Here is a 17,635-nt window from a genome sequence, read left to right as displayed (position 1 = left end):
AAGGTCGCTGCTGCTGCTGCGTGAACGGACTCCGTTTGTTCAGCCTCCGTTCACCGGAGAGTCTGACACACAGCGAGCCGCGGCTTCCGCTTCTTCTTCTCTGTTTTTTGGAGCATGTTTTGCAGGGCGCTTTTATGTCTCAGGGAAAAGTTTGTTTCTCTTTTTTTCTGTAATGCAGTCCACTTCTTCTCTTCTCCCCTCCGTGCGTGTGCGTGTGTCCGTGCTGTGGAGGTGTGATGTGACGGTGCTGGTTTTCCCCCCTCGTTGTGGTCCCGTCTCCCTCCTTCTGTCTGACCATCTTTGTGCTTCTTTAAATGTAATTTCCGTCCAGGTGGACTTTGGATCAGATTGGGTAAAACTTTAATAGCCCCCGCGGGGGGAGTCGGGTCTCCGCAGCGGCAGCAGGGAGAACAGGATCCAGCCATTTAGATAATAAGAGCAGCAGCGCGAGCCGCGGAGCTGAATAATTATGAGTGATTATAACAATGAACATATGGAGAAGGTGGAGGGGGGGAAAGTTTGGGCCTGGCATTAACGCCGGTAATCCGGGGTGTCTGTTCAGCCACTATTTATAGTTGTGGAGCATTTTTACGCACAAGCGCGTTTTTACGCGCAGTCGGTGAGAGTGCGCGGAGCCTCCGAGCTCACACTGAACCTCAGCTGTCTCCTGCCAAGGAGCCAGCGATGCTCCTAAACAGCTTAATGGATTTTAAGCAATAAGATTATGTAAAGTAATTAATAACAGTGTATGTGTGGGGGGCGCGCGTGCAGTGGGGATAATAGGCTGTGAACGGTCGACAAAACGAGGAAACCGAGCGCTATTAATAGGCTCGGCGGGCGGTTTTCCGGTCTAAGTGGAGAGCAGAAAGCCCCTGAAGGTGTTTGTGACGGTGTGCTTGCGGTCCCCGGGCCCGCAGGGCCGCTTTATTTTCGCTTTTCTGGCCGCTTTCCTCGCCTGCCATGTGTCGTCTTCTATTGTCCTTTCCAGCCTCCGTTACAACGAGCGGCCAGCAGCGTGCATCGCGCTCGCGGCCGCCGCCTCCTCCTCCTCCTCCTCCATCATCATCACCACCTCCCACCCCCCCTCCCCGCTCCTGCGCCCTACTGTGTTATTTTAAACGGAGCGGTGCATCCTGGGTATTGCAGTGCCTCTCCCGGGCGTGTCTCGTGACATATGGCGGCGATGGCAGCCCGCGAAGACTACAATACCCAGAGTGCCCTGGGGGCCACATGAAAGTATCAGATTACAACACATTAGAGGGATGGAGTGGGGGGAGGAGGAGGGGGGGTCTGCAGAGACCAATATGGTGTTTAAATAGGAAGCTTTCATTCTGACAGGGGAGGGCTGAAATGTGCAGCTCCCAGCATGCACTGGGACTCGTCTAACTAGGCCATTAGGTAGCAGGGCAGGTAGCAGCAGCCTGCAGAAGTTTCACTACAGCAGCTGCATCTCAAACTCTGATCATCTGTATTTTATAGTTGTTTTTTTTCTGATTCAAATTTTTTCCCTCTGGTTTGTTTCCATCAGGACCTGAAAGAGAAGAAGCTGGTGGAGGAGAAGGAGAACGGCAAAGATGCTGCCACCAACGGAAAGGTAACCTCCTCTTCCTCCTGGTACAGTGAGCTTGTGCCTGCACGGCTTCAGAAAGTCACTTTAAACACTATTTTTATTTCTTTTCTTCATCAGGAGAACGAGGAGAACGGCGAGCCCGAGGTAGATGATGAAGATGACGAGGAAGTGGATGAGGAGGACGAGGAAGATGATGGAGAAGGTAGCTAGAAGATTATTTTATCTTAATGATACAAATATTTTCCCAAATCTTGGCAAAAAATCTCATTCTTCTCGCCCTTCGTCCCGCAGGTGACGAGGAAGACGAGGAGGACGACGAGGATGAGATTGAGGGCGGCACAAAACGGGCGGCTGAAGATGACGACGACGAAGAGGTGAAGCGGCGAATCCAAGCTTTACCGCCAAGAATCTGAGCGACCAATCAGGTCTCACCATTTAACTAACTCTTCTTCTTCTTCTTCTTCTTCAGGACGACGTCGAAACCAAGAAGCAGAAAACCGACGATGACGATTGATGCGTTTTCCCCCCTCGCGCCATCCTGCTGAACCACTTCCTGATTCTTCCACCTATGACTGTTTTTTTTTTTTTCTATGTCACAGGTGGAGGGGCGGGAGGACTGATTTTAAAGGAGAAAAAATAATAATAATAAATAAAAAAATGTAAAAAAAATCCAACATGGTCATTAGCAAGTAGAGTTCAACAAACATCTACCACGTCCACCCCCCCACCCCCACCCCAACCCGCAAAACTGCAAAACAAATTTTCTAGAGGAACCTGCCACCGCATCGACGCAGAAATCCGGCTTCACAACAACAACAACACGAAAGGAGAATTTGTTTGTATTTTTATTTACATTTTATATTTTTGTACATATTGTTAGGAGCAGGGGGAGGGGGGGCCAGCTCCCCTCCTCGGCAGCGATCTCGTCAGACCAAATCGGTGCTTCTTCAACGAAATATTTTACTTGGTTGACCATGTTACGATATCTCAACAGATACTAGGAAGAAAAAAAACAACCTGTAAAAACAGTTTTAAAAAAACCTGAACGAAAACCTCTTAAGCCGTTGAACTCAGAGCATTCCAGTAAATTTAATGTATGTACTTTAGCTGTACCATAACTAGTTTGTTTGTATGGGAGGGTAAGGCCAAAGAAAAGAGCCTCTTTTCTTTTTCCTTTTTATTTTGTTTTTGTCAGCGACTTATTTTGTTTTATGGCGGCCTGTTTTGATGTATGTGCGAAGTTTGTGTTTGACAATAAACCGGACTTTTATTTTGTGAGTTGTACTTCTGTATCTCTGCTTGTTTTGTTTGTTTTTTTTTTCTTCTGCTCAGCGGCCGACACCACGAAGAACTTTCAGGAGGAGGTGAACTCGCAGGCGTTTCTATTAGCTTTCCAGGCCTCAGGTCAGCGCAGTTGGAAAGAAAGTAAATACAATTGTGAGGTGCTTGTACTCAAGTATTTCCCTTTGTAAAACCCCATTCCAGAGGGAATAATATTATTATAACTGCATTTATTCACAGCTACAGGATCTGGTTACTCAAATAACATTTAACACCAGAATCTATTCATTTCACAGTTTGCTAATGACATTAAATGAATAGAAATAATAAAAAGTTGGCAATTAGAAAAAATAAATTGGAATTAGTGGAAATATTTGCAGTATTTTAAGTGTAATGAATAAGCTGTAATAATAATAATGAATGTCGATAATGTTGAGTGATGGAATCCTTAAAAACTGCAGTACTGAGACATAATAAACCAAATATCGTACATTAGTTGAGTTTTTGCACGTTCAGGTCCAGTTAATGACTAAAGAGTCTGAGAGTCTGACTCTGAGGGAGGAGTTACAGAATCTGTGGTGCATTTTGGAGGGATGAACCTGGGGGTCGGGGCCCCACAAGAGGTCGCAAGATAACCGGAGAGAAGCAGGAAAACTTACTTTTCCTCCATTGTTTTCTTTTATCTTTTAAATGATCTAATTTAAGTTCTGCAGGACGGTTGAAATAACACAGGTCAGAGGTAGACAGCAGTAACGTCTCCATTAAACTCCCTACCAGTAGAAATACTTCAGAGGTAGGTATTGTACCAATTCACTCCTCCACAGTTCTGTAACAGCTGTAGGAACCCTTGCAGTTTTAGGAATTTTCACAAAGCGTTATGAGAACAGTGTTTAAAATATGTTATAGTATTCTATAACATATTTTAAACACTGTTCTCATAACTTGTGAATTTGGATCCTCACAAGGTGTCGCAAGACAAATCTGACGGCTGAGAAAAGATTATTAAGAGAGGACAGAAGAAGAAAAACGTCCTACGCAAAATCTTTATATTTTAATCCAAAGTTTTTAAAAGGAAAATATCGAGTTATTTATTAAACAGCCTCAAAGTAACAAGTGATCGCCAAAAATAGTTTATAGCAACGACCAAAAAGCCGATTACTCAAGCAGACATCACTTTGTTTTAGAGGTCACATGATGAAAAGGTCGTGAAGAAGTGGATTAAAATCCCCTAATAATCTCAAGCAGCTCCAACATTGATCAGTTTTAACAATCTGAGAATGAAAAACATGATAACAAAACAGTGACAGGTCATCCTGCTGCACAGGGACTACTACTATTTTATACTTCACAACCTTTATGATAATACTTCTGATTTGTACTGAAGTAGTATTTTTGAATGCAGTATTTGTACGCTGTTGTATACTGTAGGTACTTCAACTTGATCTGAGGACACCGTTGGACCTCACAGGACGGCGACAGTTAACAGCTGTCTAATAAACCAGGTGGTGAAAGTTTATTGAGACTAAGTTTATCTCAGAGTTTAAACACGGAGCAGTGAAACAGTGAAGAGCAGCGTGCAGAAGACAAAGAGCAGGAACTTCACCATAAACTTCAAAAATGTCTGTTTCCAGGTCAACATACGTTTACTTTACGACTTCCCAGTCAATCTTCGATACGGACATCGGATTCATTTTATTCTGTGTTTGTAAACTAAAACGGAGTTGGTGTGGAAGGGGCCTAAATCACAGGATCAGTTGTGAAGTACTTAAACGCCTTTTTAATATGTGGTCCGCGTTGTCAAATGGTCGCAGGTTGGTTAGGAAAAGACTGCGGTTTGGGTTAAAGCGAGTCACGTATGTAACTTTTGGTTTCAGACGACGGATGGGGTTCATTAAGTTACTTAAAGCCCAGGGCGTCTCATGTGGACGCTGAAGGGTACCTTGTGCATCAAATAGCGATATTTTGTCAAGCTTTGTCAGTGTCGGTATTTGACGCCCTGGGAGGAGACTGGGTTTTTACGTCTAAACCAAACCAAACTATGACCGTTTCATGTTTACCATGGTTTAACGTCATGTGACCTACGTAAGTTTGGATGTTGTATGCAAGTATGTTTTGCATTTCGTCAATACAGTGAATACGTACGAAGAAGGAGCACCTGAATGCACCATGAGCTGTTGGTTGCAATTCACAGCCCTCACCACTAGATGCCACTAAAACTTACACACTGACCCTTAAAGGTCAGCTTGTCGCTGGTTACTTTCCATCGCTCTTATTTGTCGTTTTAAGGACAATTAACAATCAACCTATTTTATTGTTTAAGTATGAGGACGTGTTGGTAAATGACAGCGAGCTGAGCCTGCAGCTCAGTGACAGATAGACCGCTTGGTGTTCTGTGTTAATTAAGTTAAATCAATGAAATGTCAGTGAGTCAGGCGGGCCGTGCTGGGGGCGTGGCTGAGGCGGTGACTGTAACGGCTCGTTTAAACAGTTGCTGAATACGGGCTGTGTGCTTTTTTTAAATTCAAAAAGCACCCAGACCTGCTCTGTAACCAAAACCGGCTTTGATCAAACAATACGAGCTGGTAAACGTGGATCCAGAGCAGAGACGCTGGTCGCTGGTTTCCAGTCTGCCGTCAGCCCGAGACAAACATGACGGAGCCTGAACGAGTGTAGGAGGATCTGATCTCTGTTCGGTCATGTCAGCTGCAGCCTGCAGGGCCCGACGCTCAGAGAGGAAGCCCACATACAGGAATGTAAAAGACACTTCATCACACACAGGGTGAACGCTGGGCGACGTGTCGGGGCCTCACTTTACTCACATGGGTTACTGACACTCAGCCAGGTGAACGGGGGGAGCATTTAGGTGTTATAACAATTTTAAAATATGTATATAATTTTTAATATTATTGGAATATAAATTTTAGTATTAAGTATTTATTTGTAAGAATAAGTACAGGAATTTTTATTATTGTTTTTTTGTTATTTATCATCAATTTAACAATTTTTATAATTAAAAATATATGTATTTTTGACATTTAGGACTTTGTGGGAAAGTATTTATTTATAGTAAGTTTATTTAGTTATAGTAAGTACAGGAATATGTATTATTGTATTTTTCTTAAATTTAAATTTAACTATATTAAAACATACATATAGTGTTTTGATATTTAGGGATTATTTGGAATATATATATTTAAAGTATTTTTTCTTAAGTATTTATTTGTAAGTATAAGTACAGGAATTTGTTATTTATCATAGAAATTTAACAATATTTTAAAATACATTTAAAAATATATATTTTTGACATTTAGGACGTATATATTTTTTAATATAATAAGTATTTATTTATAGGTATAAGTACAGGAATATGTGTTATTGTTTTAAATTTAACAATATTTAGAAAGATTTATTTAGGGATATTTTTTGGAATAGATATATTTAAAGTATTTATTAGTAAATATAAGTACTGACATTTTTATTATTCTCTGTTATTTATCATAGAACTCTAACAATATTAAAAAATATTAAAAAAACCCATTATCTATAATTTTTTAATATTTTTGGAATATATATTTGTTAAAGTATTATTTATTAAGTGTTTATTTTTAAGTTAAGGTTTGGGTTTCGGAATTTGTATTTTTGTTATTTATCAAACATTATACATACAATATTATAAATATAATAACAATATTTAAAAAATATTAAAAACATGTTGATAAATTTCCTAAAAGTATTGATTTGTAAGTATTGATTTTTAAAAGGCAACATCTTTCATTTTATTCATATTCAAATTATTCATTTTCATTTTCATTTTGTTGTTTTAAACAAATTATTCTTAATATAAGTTATTTATCTATTTGCATTGTATCACAATCACATCAAAGACACACTGAACGCTGATTAAAATGACATAAAGCTCATTTTTAATACATTTTAATTTTTGACTTTAGATGGTTGCCATAGCGCCCCCATCAGGAGACCTGTCCCCATATTTCAGTGTAAATCAGTTGGATCTTTGTTGTTGTTGTTTATGAAAGAGCTAAATGTTATTTTTGTTTAACTAAATAAGGAATGAGCAGTAAATCCAGCAGGTCTGAGCCCGTCAGTTGTCTGACAGCTCGTCTCCGTCTGGAAAACTTTAGGTCTTTAAAAATTAAAATAATGTCCTTCCAAGCCTCCTAAAAGGATTGTTCAGATTAACAAACGTGTTCGCCGTCTGCTTTTCCAGCTCAAACTCACATCCTGAGATACAGACACTCAGCTCAATAACAACAACACAGAGCAGGACCGACAGTTTCCTTTATTGATCTGTCAGATATTCAGACTGTCGGGGCCCCACATCTGCCTGTCCAGATGTTTCCAGAGCTTTAACGTTGCTTCATGATACTGACAGGACTGAAGTAAACAATGTTCAAATTGTGGACTCACCCTGTTTGTATTTGCATTTCCTTCAATAAGAACAACAATCAGTGTTTGTTTTTAACAGATGCCACAGGTTTATTCAAATATAGGCCTGCACCAAACGGTTTAATATCAACATATTATAATAATAAAATAATCAGGATCTTTTTGGTCATTGTCATCACTCAGGATCAGGAATCAGTTTCTTGTTTTTAAGGGCCAATTAATGTCGTGTCCATCTAGTATTTGTAAAACTGTGTGATGTTATGATGCTAGAAATATGTTGGTACACCGACATGTCAGTTGTAAGTAGTAGAACTAGTATTATTTCCATGTATTTATTCTATATATTTATATGAAATATCAACAACAACGAATGATCAGAAGTTTATTTTGTAGTACTAATAGTAAAAATACTACTTCCTTTAGCTTGGCGTCACAACCTTCACCATAAAAGGACAACAGCACGTTTGGTAAAGCACGTTTTTAGAAAATGAGTTGACCCTTATTACACTTTTTAAGTTACATCATTCTGTTCAGTAAAGCCTCTGAAACTATGATGTTGAAAACATGCCCACTTCCTGTAAAGAGGCGAACTGAAGGTTTGGTTTTTAAAGACACGCGACATCTATGTTTGAGAGACGGTTCAGTCAGATCAGTAAAGGATTTAAAACGTCACAGTAGAAGATCTGACTACAATCCAAGTCTTTCCATTAAACAGAAGATGAAGGTTTCTTTAAAACATCAGTGTCGAAGCCAGTCAGCTCTTAGATCAGCGGAGTTTTCAGAGCGAGAGTAGCGATTGACTTGGACAGAAAATGAATTTAAAAACACCACAACATGTGTGAGACGGTAAATGTTCTGTATTTGTATAGTTTCTTGTCTTTGTGAGCCCTCAAAGATCTTTACACTACGTCACATTCACCAGTTCACACACTGAAGGCCGAGTCCACACGCACACGGGTGTTTTTATAATCTGAGTTTTTCCCCGTCGTTTAAAAAAAAAAATCTGTCTACATGAAAGTGCAAAAACACGCTTTCGAGCGCTGTAAAGAGCACGCCGAACCACCATGCGGCGATGTAACCGTCATAAACAAAGCAGGCAGTGGCGCGCACTACGATCTCCGTCCACAGCAGCGCTTTAGCTGCGTATCAGAGCTGATCTCCAACTACATTAAGACTGAAAACGCTCATCTAGAGGCCGTTCACGCTCACTGGGCGTGCACGTGTCTGTGCGAACATGAGGCAGATGGTCTGTTCTGTAGTTACTGAAGATTTAAAGTACACTAAAGTAATGCAGACGAACAATCAGCTAAAACTACTGCCAGCAGCATCGTGTTTCTGCTTTGCATGACTGATTAGAGCCAATCAGAGAGCCGAACGTGAGCGTCTGCATCTTCGTTTCTAAAGTCCTCTGGTTTTGCCCGTCTTCACTAAAACGCTACCTGGAGTTTTTAAACCAAAAACGGGGTCGGCAGCGTTTGCAAACTTCTCCATTTCAGGTCTTCGTTTTCGCTGTTTTAGTCTGGGAGGTGCAAACGTAGAGAAAGGTCTCTGTGTGGGGCCTGACACCAGAAACTCTGACATCGCACGGCAAAAACTCACACCACAACACTGCAACAGGAGTTTTCAAACAACGACCTGTGTTTGTGTGGAAACGGCCAAACCGCATAGAAAAAGTTACGGTTTTGAAAATAGACACGGCCTGAGACGCACGTTCACTTCAGCAATTTGGCAAATAGTGTCAAGGACCCAAAGACCTTTCCACAAGCAGAGCAGGGGAGACGGGGATCAAACCAGCATCCTTCAGGTTAAACTCCTCTTTGTCTCATCCAAATTCCCAGATTCCCACAAACTCTTGTCCTCGTGCTCCAAAAGATAAATTATAGTTCCCCTCAGTGTCAGCTGAGTCCTGATCCCCACGTACACGGACACCGAGGAGCGTTCCCGGGTTTAGGACGGTCCCCCTGTCAAAGACTTCCTGTATGGGCCGCATCTCTGCAGACTTTACCTGAGGGAATTACCCACAGTTCATAGTGTTTTGCTGTTAAACGGAGGGTTCCCAGGGGAAGCCGGCGTAAAAAATAAAGATAAACAAACATGGAAGTCTGTGATGCTGTTTCGATATGAAACAGTTTTCAGCAGCCTAAATGTTGAGTTTCAGTCTTCCGACCAGTATTTGAGCACATTTCATGACATGACTGGATTTTTCGTGGTTCATTTAGAACAATGTTTGAAACACTTTTGAGTGGGTTAAATAAAAGACTCTGATTTGAAGTGAGGAGAAGTTCTTAAAATGAAATGAAGTTTGTGGTCGTCCTGCATCGTCTGATCATGCGCAGATCTCTGATGCACAAGTTGACCACGCACACATCCACAAGTTAAATATGACCCAGCATGCACCTGTTCTTATTAAAGAGTTCATCTGGACGGATGTTTGTCACCATGACAGGCCGGAGGACGACCTCTGAGTCTTTAAGTAACACCACAGTGTAGAAATACTCCACTAGAAGGAAAAGCACTGCATTCAAACCTTAATTAAGTAGAAGAACAAAAATATTACTATAAAAAAATACTTACCAAATACCAAAAGTAAAAGTACACATCATGCAGAATAATATAGAACACGATCATAATTATTGATGCATTAATCACTTTAATGTTGCAGCAGGTACTTTACATACTGCTGGGTAGTTTGTGAATGTTCCAGCAGGGATCAATAAAGTTTATCTCAACCTTAAATAATACTTATATATTTATATTATTTTGGATTAATAATACTCTTTTAATTAATCTGAACCTGCAAAGAAACTAAATTTGTCAGATAAAAGTACTGCAGTAAAAAGTACTACATTTCCCTTTAAGATATGGTGGACTAGAAGTAAAAAGTATCTCAACATTGTTGTCACGTGCAGTACTTGAGTACATGTACCCGGTTACTCTGCTGACACACATCCAGAGATGAGTCCTGACTCGCCATCAGAGCCGCAGGCTGCAAACAGGAAGTGCGACCTGCTGCACATTAAACACTGGAACAACCGGCAGCTGCGTGCCGATTGGCCGTGTGGAGTTTGAACCCGCAGAGCCGCCACTCTGCAGGTTCACCTCATTTCAGTTTGAGGCAGTGCTGCTGTCGTCCAATCAGAGCGCAGCATCATCAGGCGTTCACCTCCGTTCATCAAGTTCAACTCTGACCCGAAAAGCATCATGAAGGGTCAGAGGTCACCGGATGATTAATACCTCTGTTACTACTAATACTACGACTAATACTACGACGAGGTACTTGTAGTGAGTCTTTTCTACTGCACAACATCTCAGAGGAAATACTTTACTTTTTACTTCACTACGTTTATCTGACAACTTGAGTTACTTCACAAATTTTTACACAAAACACAACAAGAGTTTCTAAAAATCGGATGTTAGTTAAAAGTACAGCTGAAACCTTCCGTCAGTCAATTAGTTGATGATGATGATAAAATATATAATAGTATAACTGTATCAGAGTACTTTTACTCTTAATACTTTAAGTTACGTTTTTATGATTATACTTATTCTGCATAGTTTTACTTAAACATTGCAACATTTTCTTATTTTTACAGTGTGGTATGAGTACTTTTACTGAAATAAAGGATCTTAATACTTTCTCCTCCACTGCTAAAAACTGTACTTCTGTATTTCATGAGTAAATGTCCTCCTCAGTCCCTTCTTCCCCTCAGCACTGCCCTCTGGATCTGGATCCTCAGACCTGCCATCCTCCAGCTCTCCACCAGGTGTCCTCCTCAGACTGTCCCTCCTCCCCCCTTCACCTGACCGCCACACCTGCTCTCACTTCCCTCATCAGCCTCTTACCATTTATACCTGCTCACGGCTCTTCTGATCCTGTTTCTGGTCTGCCATACTACTACTACATCATCATCATGTTACTACTACTACTACTATACTACTACTGCTGCTGCTGCTGCTGCTTCAGCACTTTGCAACATCTCTACTGTGCTACTGCTACCACCAGTACTAGCAGTAACTACTGACAGTAGTAGTGTGAGTAACAGTAGCTGTACTCACTGGTAGTACTCAAACTGCTACTGTTACTAGATTGGAAAGGCTCCACCCGCTGCACACCTGAGCTGGATTAACAGGTAAAATAAACTGTTTTCATGACAGTTGCTAACACTACTGTGACCAATCAACAGTCAGTATCACAAGTTATTGTTCCTAAATAAGAAATACTGCTATAACTCACATCTTTACTATGAAGCTCAACAGAGCAGAACTTTAAAGTTATTGCCTTAAATACCAAAATACAACGAAACACGACAAAAAGAGCTTATTGAAATGTTTTTATATACATTTTTTAATGGATACTACTTCATACGAATCCTTGAAATTTGATCTTTCAAGTGTGATTAATGTTAAGTCAAGTGTCTATTTATCCAAAACAAGAATTCACATGTAGAGATAAAGCATATTTAATTTCTGCTGCTTTTACTGCATCACAGACGGAAACTGATGAACATCAACAACAGCAGCTGGAGGCAAAAAGAAAATATTAAAGGATGAATACACAGAATAATTAATTAGTAAAAATCTCTGGCAATGACCTGACATTTGCATTAAAATACTGTACCTGTAGTCATGTCTGCAGGCGTCTGCAGAAAAAATCCAGTCTTCACTTTGTCCATCAATAATAATCATTCTGACCAAAAACCACAGTGTGATGTTCTTTAGTTTAAATCAAAGAAACTCACAAAACAACTCTGAGATGAACTCTGAAAAATCTGCATCTTAGTTTTCATGTATGCAGATATGACTTATTTAAAAATGACAAACATTACACAAAGATTTCACAGACGCAACAAAAATAGACAGAGATACAATTTCTACAGACAAACGACAAGAATGGCTCACAAAATCTACGTATTTATCCTGTTCTGTGAGTATTTGAAATGGAGAGAAACGGGTGTAAAGGGTTTTCCATCTGGTAAAGTATAATACAATAATGATGATAATTGTGGTAGTTCTGATAATATGGTTTTATAAGTTGGTGTGTATGTTTTACTATATTAATAGAATAAAGAGTACTGCTGCTGATGGAAACACTGGACTGTGACAAAACTAGTCGTAGTACAGTAGGCTAGAATATGCTCATGAAGCAAACAGCTGGTCAGGTTTAACCGCAGCGTGGCAGGTTTGATCAGATTCCAATTATCAGATATTCAAATGAATTTCTTCACAAATTCCTGACCTTCATTTAATCACTGCGGACAAACAGAATCTGGGAATCATCTCTGAGTCTTTGCACAGAAGCAAAAATAGCAGAAATAAGGTCTGGGGCCCAACATTAAATCTGCTGTGGCCCCTGAAAAGCTCATTTCTCCCTCCTGTGTTTGCCTGCAGCCTCTCAGACTCTGCTGCTGGAACTCTTCCTGCCTCTAACTGTCTGCAGACTCCAGCTCTCCTCGGTGCTTCACTGCCCCTGGTGTCCAAACTCAGAGCTGCAGGTTGTTTCCTCTTCATCGCTCACATTTAAAGTTAGTTTGATCAAAATAACTTAAGATTAAAATAAAGTGTTGTTCTGTGAGCTGATAATTCTTTCTATATTTTATTTAAAACAAATGTGTTGATGATCTGCTGCTCTGTCTGTCTGAAAAACATTTTACAAAAGATGATTCCCATATTTAAACTTCCTAATAAATTAATCATTCAGACTTATTTGTAGAGCGCCTTTTGTGTAAATAACAATACAAGGTGCTTGACAATATTTAAAAAATTCCAGCATTACCAAATAACCAAAATAGAAGTTATTAGGCAAGATTAACGTTTAAAAAGAAAAGCGATATAAAACTGAAAACGGAACGGAAAATTAAGATCAAATAAAAAAAATTGATTAGGAAAATGTTAAACTAAAAAGACACCAGTGCTAAACAAAGGCATGAAAATGCCCAGACATTACTTTTAAAAAAATAAGGACAATTGTCTGATACTGATTTTAGTGTACTGCTTTATTACTGGATTATTATTTGATGGTTATTAATGCATTTAATTTCAGTCTTCTGCAAAGACAACATTTACATGTAAACACTTGTCTACCTTTTAAACTGTCCTCACCCCTCATACACGGTGTCCTTTATTTCAGCACAAACTCAGCTGTGAGTCTGATTCTCGGTTTGTTCATTTAATAAAGTTTTAAGCTGCCAAAAACCCAAAATACAAGAGAGGTGACACAGGCACCAAAATAAATGTATGCAATATACTGTGTAACTGTAAATAATTGTTCAAAATAGTAAAAAATGAAACTGAAATCTATTTAAGGTAAAGTGATTTAATCCCAAATCATTTATGTGCAAATCTGTAAATCACTGAAAATATTAAAAATTCAGTTTTAAACATTTCTTCAAACCTTTTTTTTTTATTATAAGAAATTAGACAGAAATGAGGTGGCGTGAGAAAGCAGCTCTGTCAAGTTTGTCTCCACATGAGACGGTAGCTTTTTACTGTTGTATTTGGCCAAGATTACTCTAATTTTAAATATATTATGAACTGTTCGGTTTCTCAATCTATAATTCATGTTTTCTATGTAAAATCTTAATTTGTAAAGTAGTTGGTAACTATATCTGTCTGAAGTAAAAAGTACAATATTTCCCTCTGTGATGTGGTGGCAAAATAGAAATACACAAACCAGGTGACCATTCAGTCAGAACCAGAGGTCCAGAACATGTAGACCAGGGTGTCACAAGGATTGAAAGACGGGAGGGGGGGCAGGGGGCAATGATCTTTTCTGCAGTCCTGACTGTCCGTTGTAGTCTGCTCCTGTCCTTTTTGGTGGCAGAACCAGACGGTGATGGAGGTGCGGAGAACAGACTGGATGACGGTTGTGTTGAACTGGATCAGCAGCTACTTGGGCAGATTGAGCTTCCTGAGCTGGTGCAGGAAGTACATCCTCTGGCTGGGGGGGGGGGCTCCTCCTGAAGTCCACGGTCATCTCCACAGTTTTGAGCGTGTTAAGCTCCAGGTTGTTCTGACCGCACCAGAGCGCCAGCTGACCAACCTCCCGTCTGTAGGCCGACTCATCACCGTCCCGTCTGTAGGCCGATGACCGTTGTGTCGTCAGCGAACTTCAGGAGTTTGACAGATGAGTCCTGAGGTGCAGTCGTTGGTGTAGATCAGGAGTATTCAATTAGAATTCAAAGAGGTCCAGTTAGAGAAAATTTCCCGAAGCAAAGGTCCAGAACATCAAAATGACTAACTTGCGTTATCATTCGGTACAATAATGTTTAGTTGTATCAACATATGTTTTTAGTCAACAACGGACTCTCAAATCAAATATGATGATGATATAATGCCTCCTCTTCTCCTTCATTCCCTCTTACAGAGCTACCACTTTCCTACTTTCTCTTGTTCAGTGAGAAATGTGAGCTCTAGCTTGTCCTGCCAGCTAGGATTGGAGATCTATGACATATTCTGGTTCTGAACTGCCGTGTGAGGAATCTACATGGAACAATCTGTACATTCTTGATTAAAAGTCATGTGAAATCTCTTCTCCCTTTCATCTCCTCAATTCATGTGTGTTTCCAAAACGAAGTCTCAAACCTGAATCTCACGGACTCAACTCGCAAGCACCGGAATGCACAGATTTGATTGGCTGAGCAGCATCCATGAGACGATTAGAGCACATGAAAATGGCCTATGAGTTTCCTGGCCCGCTAAACCAGTACAGTAAATGCTAGAGAAGCTGCGCGGCTGGATCCGGGCCGCGGTCCGCCTATTGTGACCACTGGTGTAGAGGGAGAAGAGCAGTGGGGAGGGCCCACACCCTTGGGGGCGCCAGTGCTGATAGTCCGGAGGCTGGATGTGGTTCTCCAGCCTCACCTGCTGACTCATGTCAGTCAGGAAGTCTGTGATCCACTGACAGGTGGAGGCTGGCACAGTGAGCTGGGTGAGTTTGGTGCTGAGGATGTCCGGGATGTGGTGTTGAACGCCGAGCTGAAGTCCACAAACTGGATCCTTGCATGTGTCCCTGGAGAGTCGAGGTGTTGCAGGATGTGATGCAGACCCAAGCTGACTTCATCATCCACTGACCTGTAGGCAAACTGCAGGGGGTCCAGCAAGGGGCCTGTAATGTCCTTTAGGTGGGCAAACACCAGTCTTTCAAAGGACTTCATGACTACAGATGTCAGGGCGACATGCTGTAGTCATTTAGTCCAGAGATGGAGGGATTTTTGGGGACCAGGATGATTGTGGAGCGTTTGAAGCAGAAGGGAACTTCACACAGCTCCAGTGAACTGTTGAAGATCTGAGTGAAGATGGGGGGTCAGCTGGTCCGCACAGATTTTCAGGCAGGATCGAGACACACCGTCAGGTCTAGGGCCTTCCTGATCTTCTGTTTGGAAGAGGTGGCTCACGTCCTCTTCACAGATCTTCAGTGCAGATGAGGGGTCAGAGAGGGGGGGTGGCAGCGTGTCAGAGGGGGAAGGTGACTGTTTGAAGATGGTGTTGTAGCGGGGGAGAGGTGTGACTGAGGGCTTTTCAAACCTACAGTAAAATCCATTCAGCTCGTTTGCCAGTTACCAGAGTACCAGCAGTGTTGGGGGATGGTCTCCTGTAGTTGGTGATGTCTGAAGATTCTCAGTCATCCAGGTCAAAGTTATTCAACAAAAGTTAAAGTCAAGGGCAACTGGACTTGGTTGAAGATACCGGAAGACGTTCGTCCCTCATCCAAAGGACTTCTTCAGTTCTGACGGACTGGCAGGGAAACTCAGCTATTTAACCTCAGTGGGGTCGTTGGCCCGGGTCATCGATACGCTGGTTCGTTAGTGTTCCTGGTTGCTGTAACGACAGTCGTTACAGTCGTTAAGACTACCTGTGGCCGAGACTGAACGACCATCGTTGGTATCTTCACCTGAGGCCAATAGGTTACGTTTGTTGAGTTTCCTGGGAAGTGATGAAAGGACAGCATTGTAAGTGGGGGATAAGTGGTGGCGTAGACCCTCCTCTGTTCAATGACGGCTTCTCGACCCTGGTGTAGATGCTTCCTTGACGCCTCTTTCAAACCATCCGTCTTCTCTGTCTAAAATGTGCACCTGGTGGTCCTCAAACGAGTCCGCTGTCCTTCAGATGTAAGTAGACTGCAGAGTCTTGACCTGAGGAGTTGGCCCTTCTGTGTTGAGCCATGCGTTTGTGTCGTGGTTGTTTAGTCTCCCCAATATACAGGTCTGTGCATTCCTCACTGCATTGGACCGCATACACTAGATTGCTTTTCTTGTGTTGGGTGTGCGGTCTTTGGGGTGGACCAGCATCTGTCTTAGTGTTCTTGGGTTTAAAAACACAGGGATGTTGTATTTGTTTGAAATCCTCCTGAGTTTCTCTGATACTCCAGACACGTACGAATCACAATGTTGCGTTTGACCTTCTCCTCCCCTGTAGTTTTGTTCTTCTTGGATCTTGTGGCCGTCTTCACAAAAGTCCATTTAGGGTATCCACAGGCTGTAAGTGCCCCTTCAGGTGGTTCTGTTCCTTCTCTCTGGCTTGGGCGCTTGTTGGTATGTTTTCCGCTCTGTGGTGCAGTGTTCTCATGACCCTAGCTTGTGCTCCAGTGGGTGGTGGGAATCGAACAGTAGGTATTGGTCTGTGTGTGGGTTTTCTGTAAACACCAATCTGCAGGCTCCTGTCCTCTTCAATGTGTACAGCGCAGTCCAGGAAGGCCAAACTGTTGTTGTGAACATCTTCTCGTGTGAACTGATGTTACTGTCCACAGAGTTGATGTGTTCTGTGAAGGCTTTTAATTTTGACCCAGGTGTCGTCCACATATCTGTACCAGTGGCTCGGTGCTGTTCCTCTGAAGGAGTTGAGGGCTTTATTCTCCACTTCTTCATGTAGATGTTTGCCACAATCGGGATACCGGTGAGCCCATGGCACAGCCATGCTTCTGTCTTTAGCATCCACCGTTGTACTGGAAGTAGGTGGTGTTTAGACAGAGGTCGAGTAATTTACAGATCTGGTCAGGGCTGAGGCTGGTTCTGTTGTCCAGGTGTTGTCTTGTGTTAGCCGTTTCCTAACGGTTTCTACTGCCTCTATGGTGGGAAGGCAGTGAACAAAGAAGTCACGTCCATAGGATCCCATGGTTTCACAGGATCACAGTTTCAGTCCTCGAACTTTGTTTACAAAGTCAGTGGAGTTTTGGATGTGGTGAGGCGTGTAGTTGGGGAGTGTCCGCAGGCCTTTCCACACTGATGCACGATCGTTAGCTGAAAAGCTGTTATTTAGCATTTCGGCTCCTGTTTGCAGCTTTGACCTCCTTAGTCAGAGTGTTCCTGGGCTGGTTTTTGGTTGTTGTATGTGCGGAAGGTTTTAGTCACAACACATGTCATCACAAAAGCTGATGTAAGA

At 41.6% G+C, this 17,635-nt stretch overlaps 1 protein-coding gene across 1 annotated transcript; it reads left to right on the top strand.

Annotated features, from left to right (window-relative positions):
• Positions 1 to 1,462: 1,462 nt before the first annotated feature.
• Positions 1,463 to 2,162, top strand: LOC119901617 (prothymosin alpha-B-like; the record flags this gene model as incomplete). Its single annotated transcript, XM_038717193.1, has 4 exons — positions 1,463 to 1,594; positions 1,688 to 1,772; positions 1,862 to 1,944; positions 2,040 to 2,162. Coding segments are annotated over 4 exons (345 nt in total), but the record flags the coding sequence as incomplete, so codon positions are not given.
• Between the last annotated feature and the right edge of the window lie 15,473 nt (positions 2,163 to 17,635).

The sequence above is a fragment of the Micropterus salmoides genome, unplaced genomic scaffold (assembly GCF_014851395.1).
Source record: "Micropterus salmoides isolate LMB-PRFRI ecotype aquatic unplaced genomic scaffold, ASM1485139v1 Ms_hic_scaffold_14, whole genome shotgun sequence".
NCBI lineage: Eukaryota > Metazoa > Chordata > Actinopteri > Centrarchiformes > Centrarchidae > Micropterus > Micropterus salmoides.
Note: the sequence above shows the minus strand (reverse complement) of the source record. Positions and strands in the feature narration are given on the sequence as shown.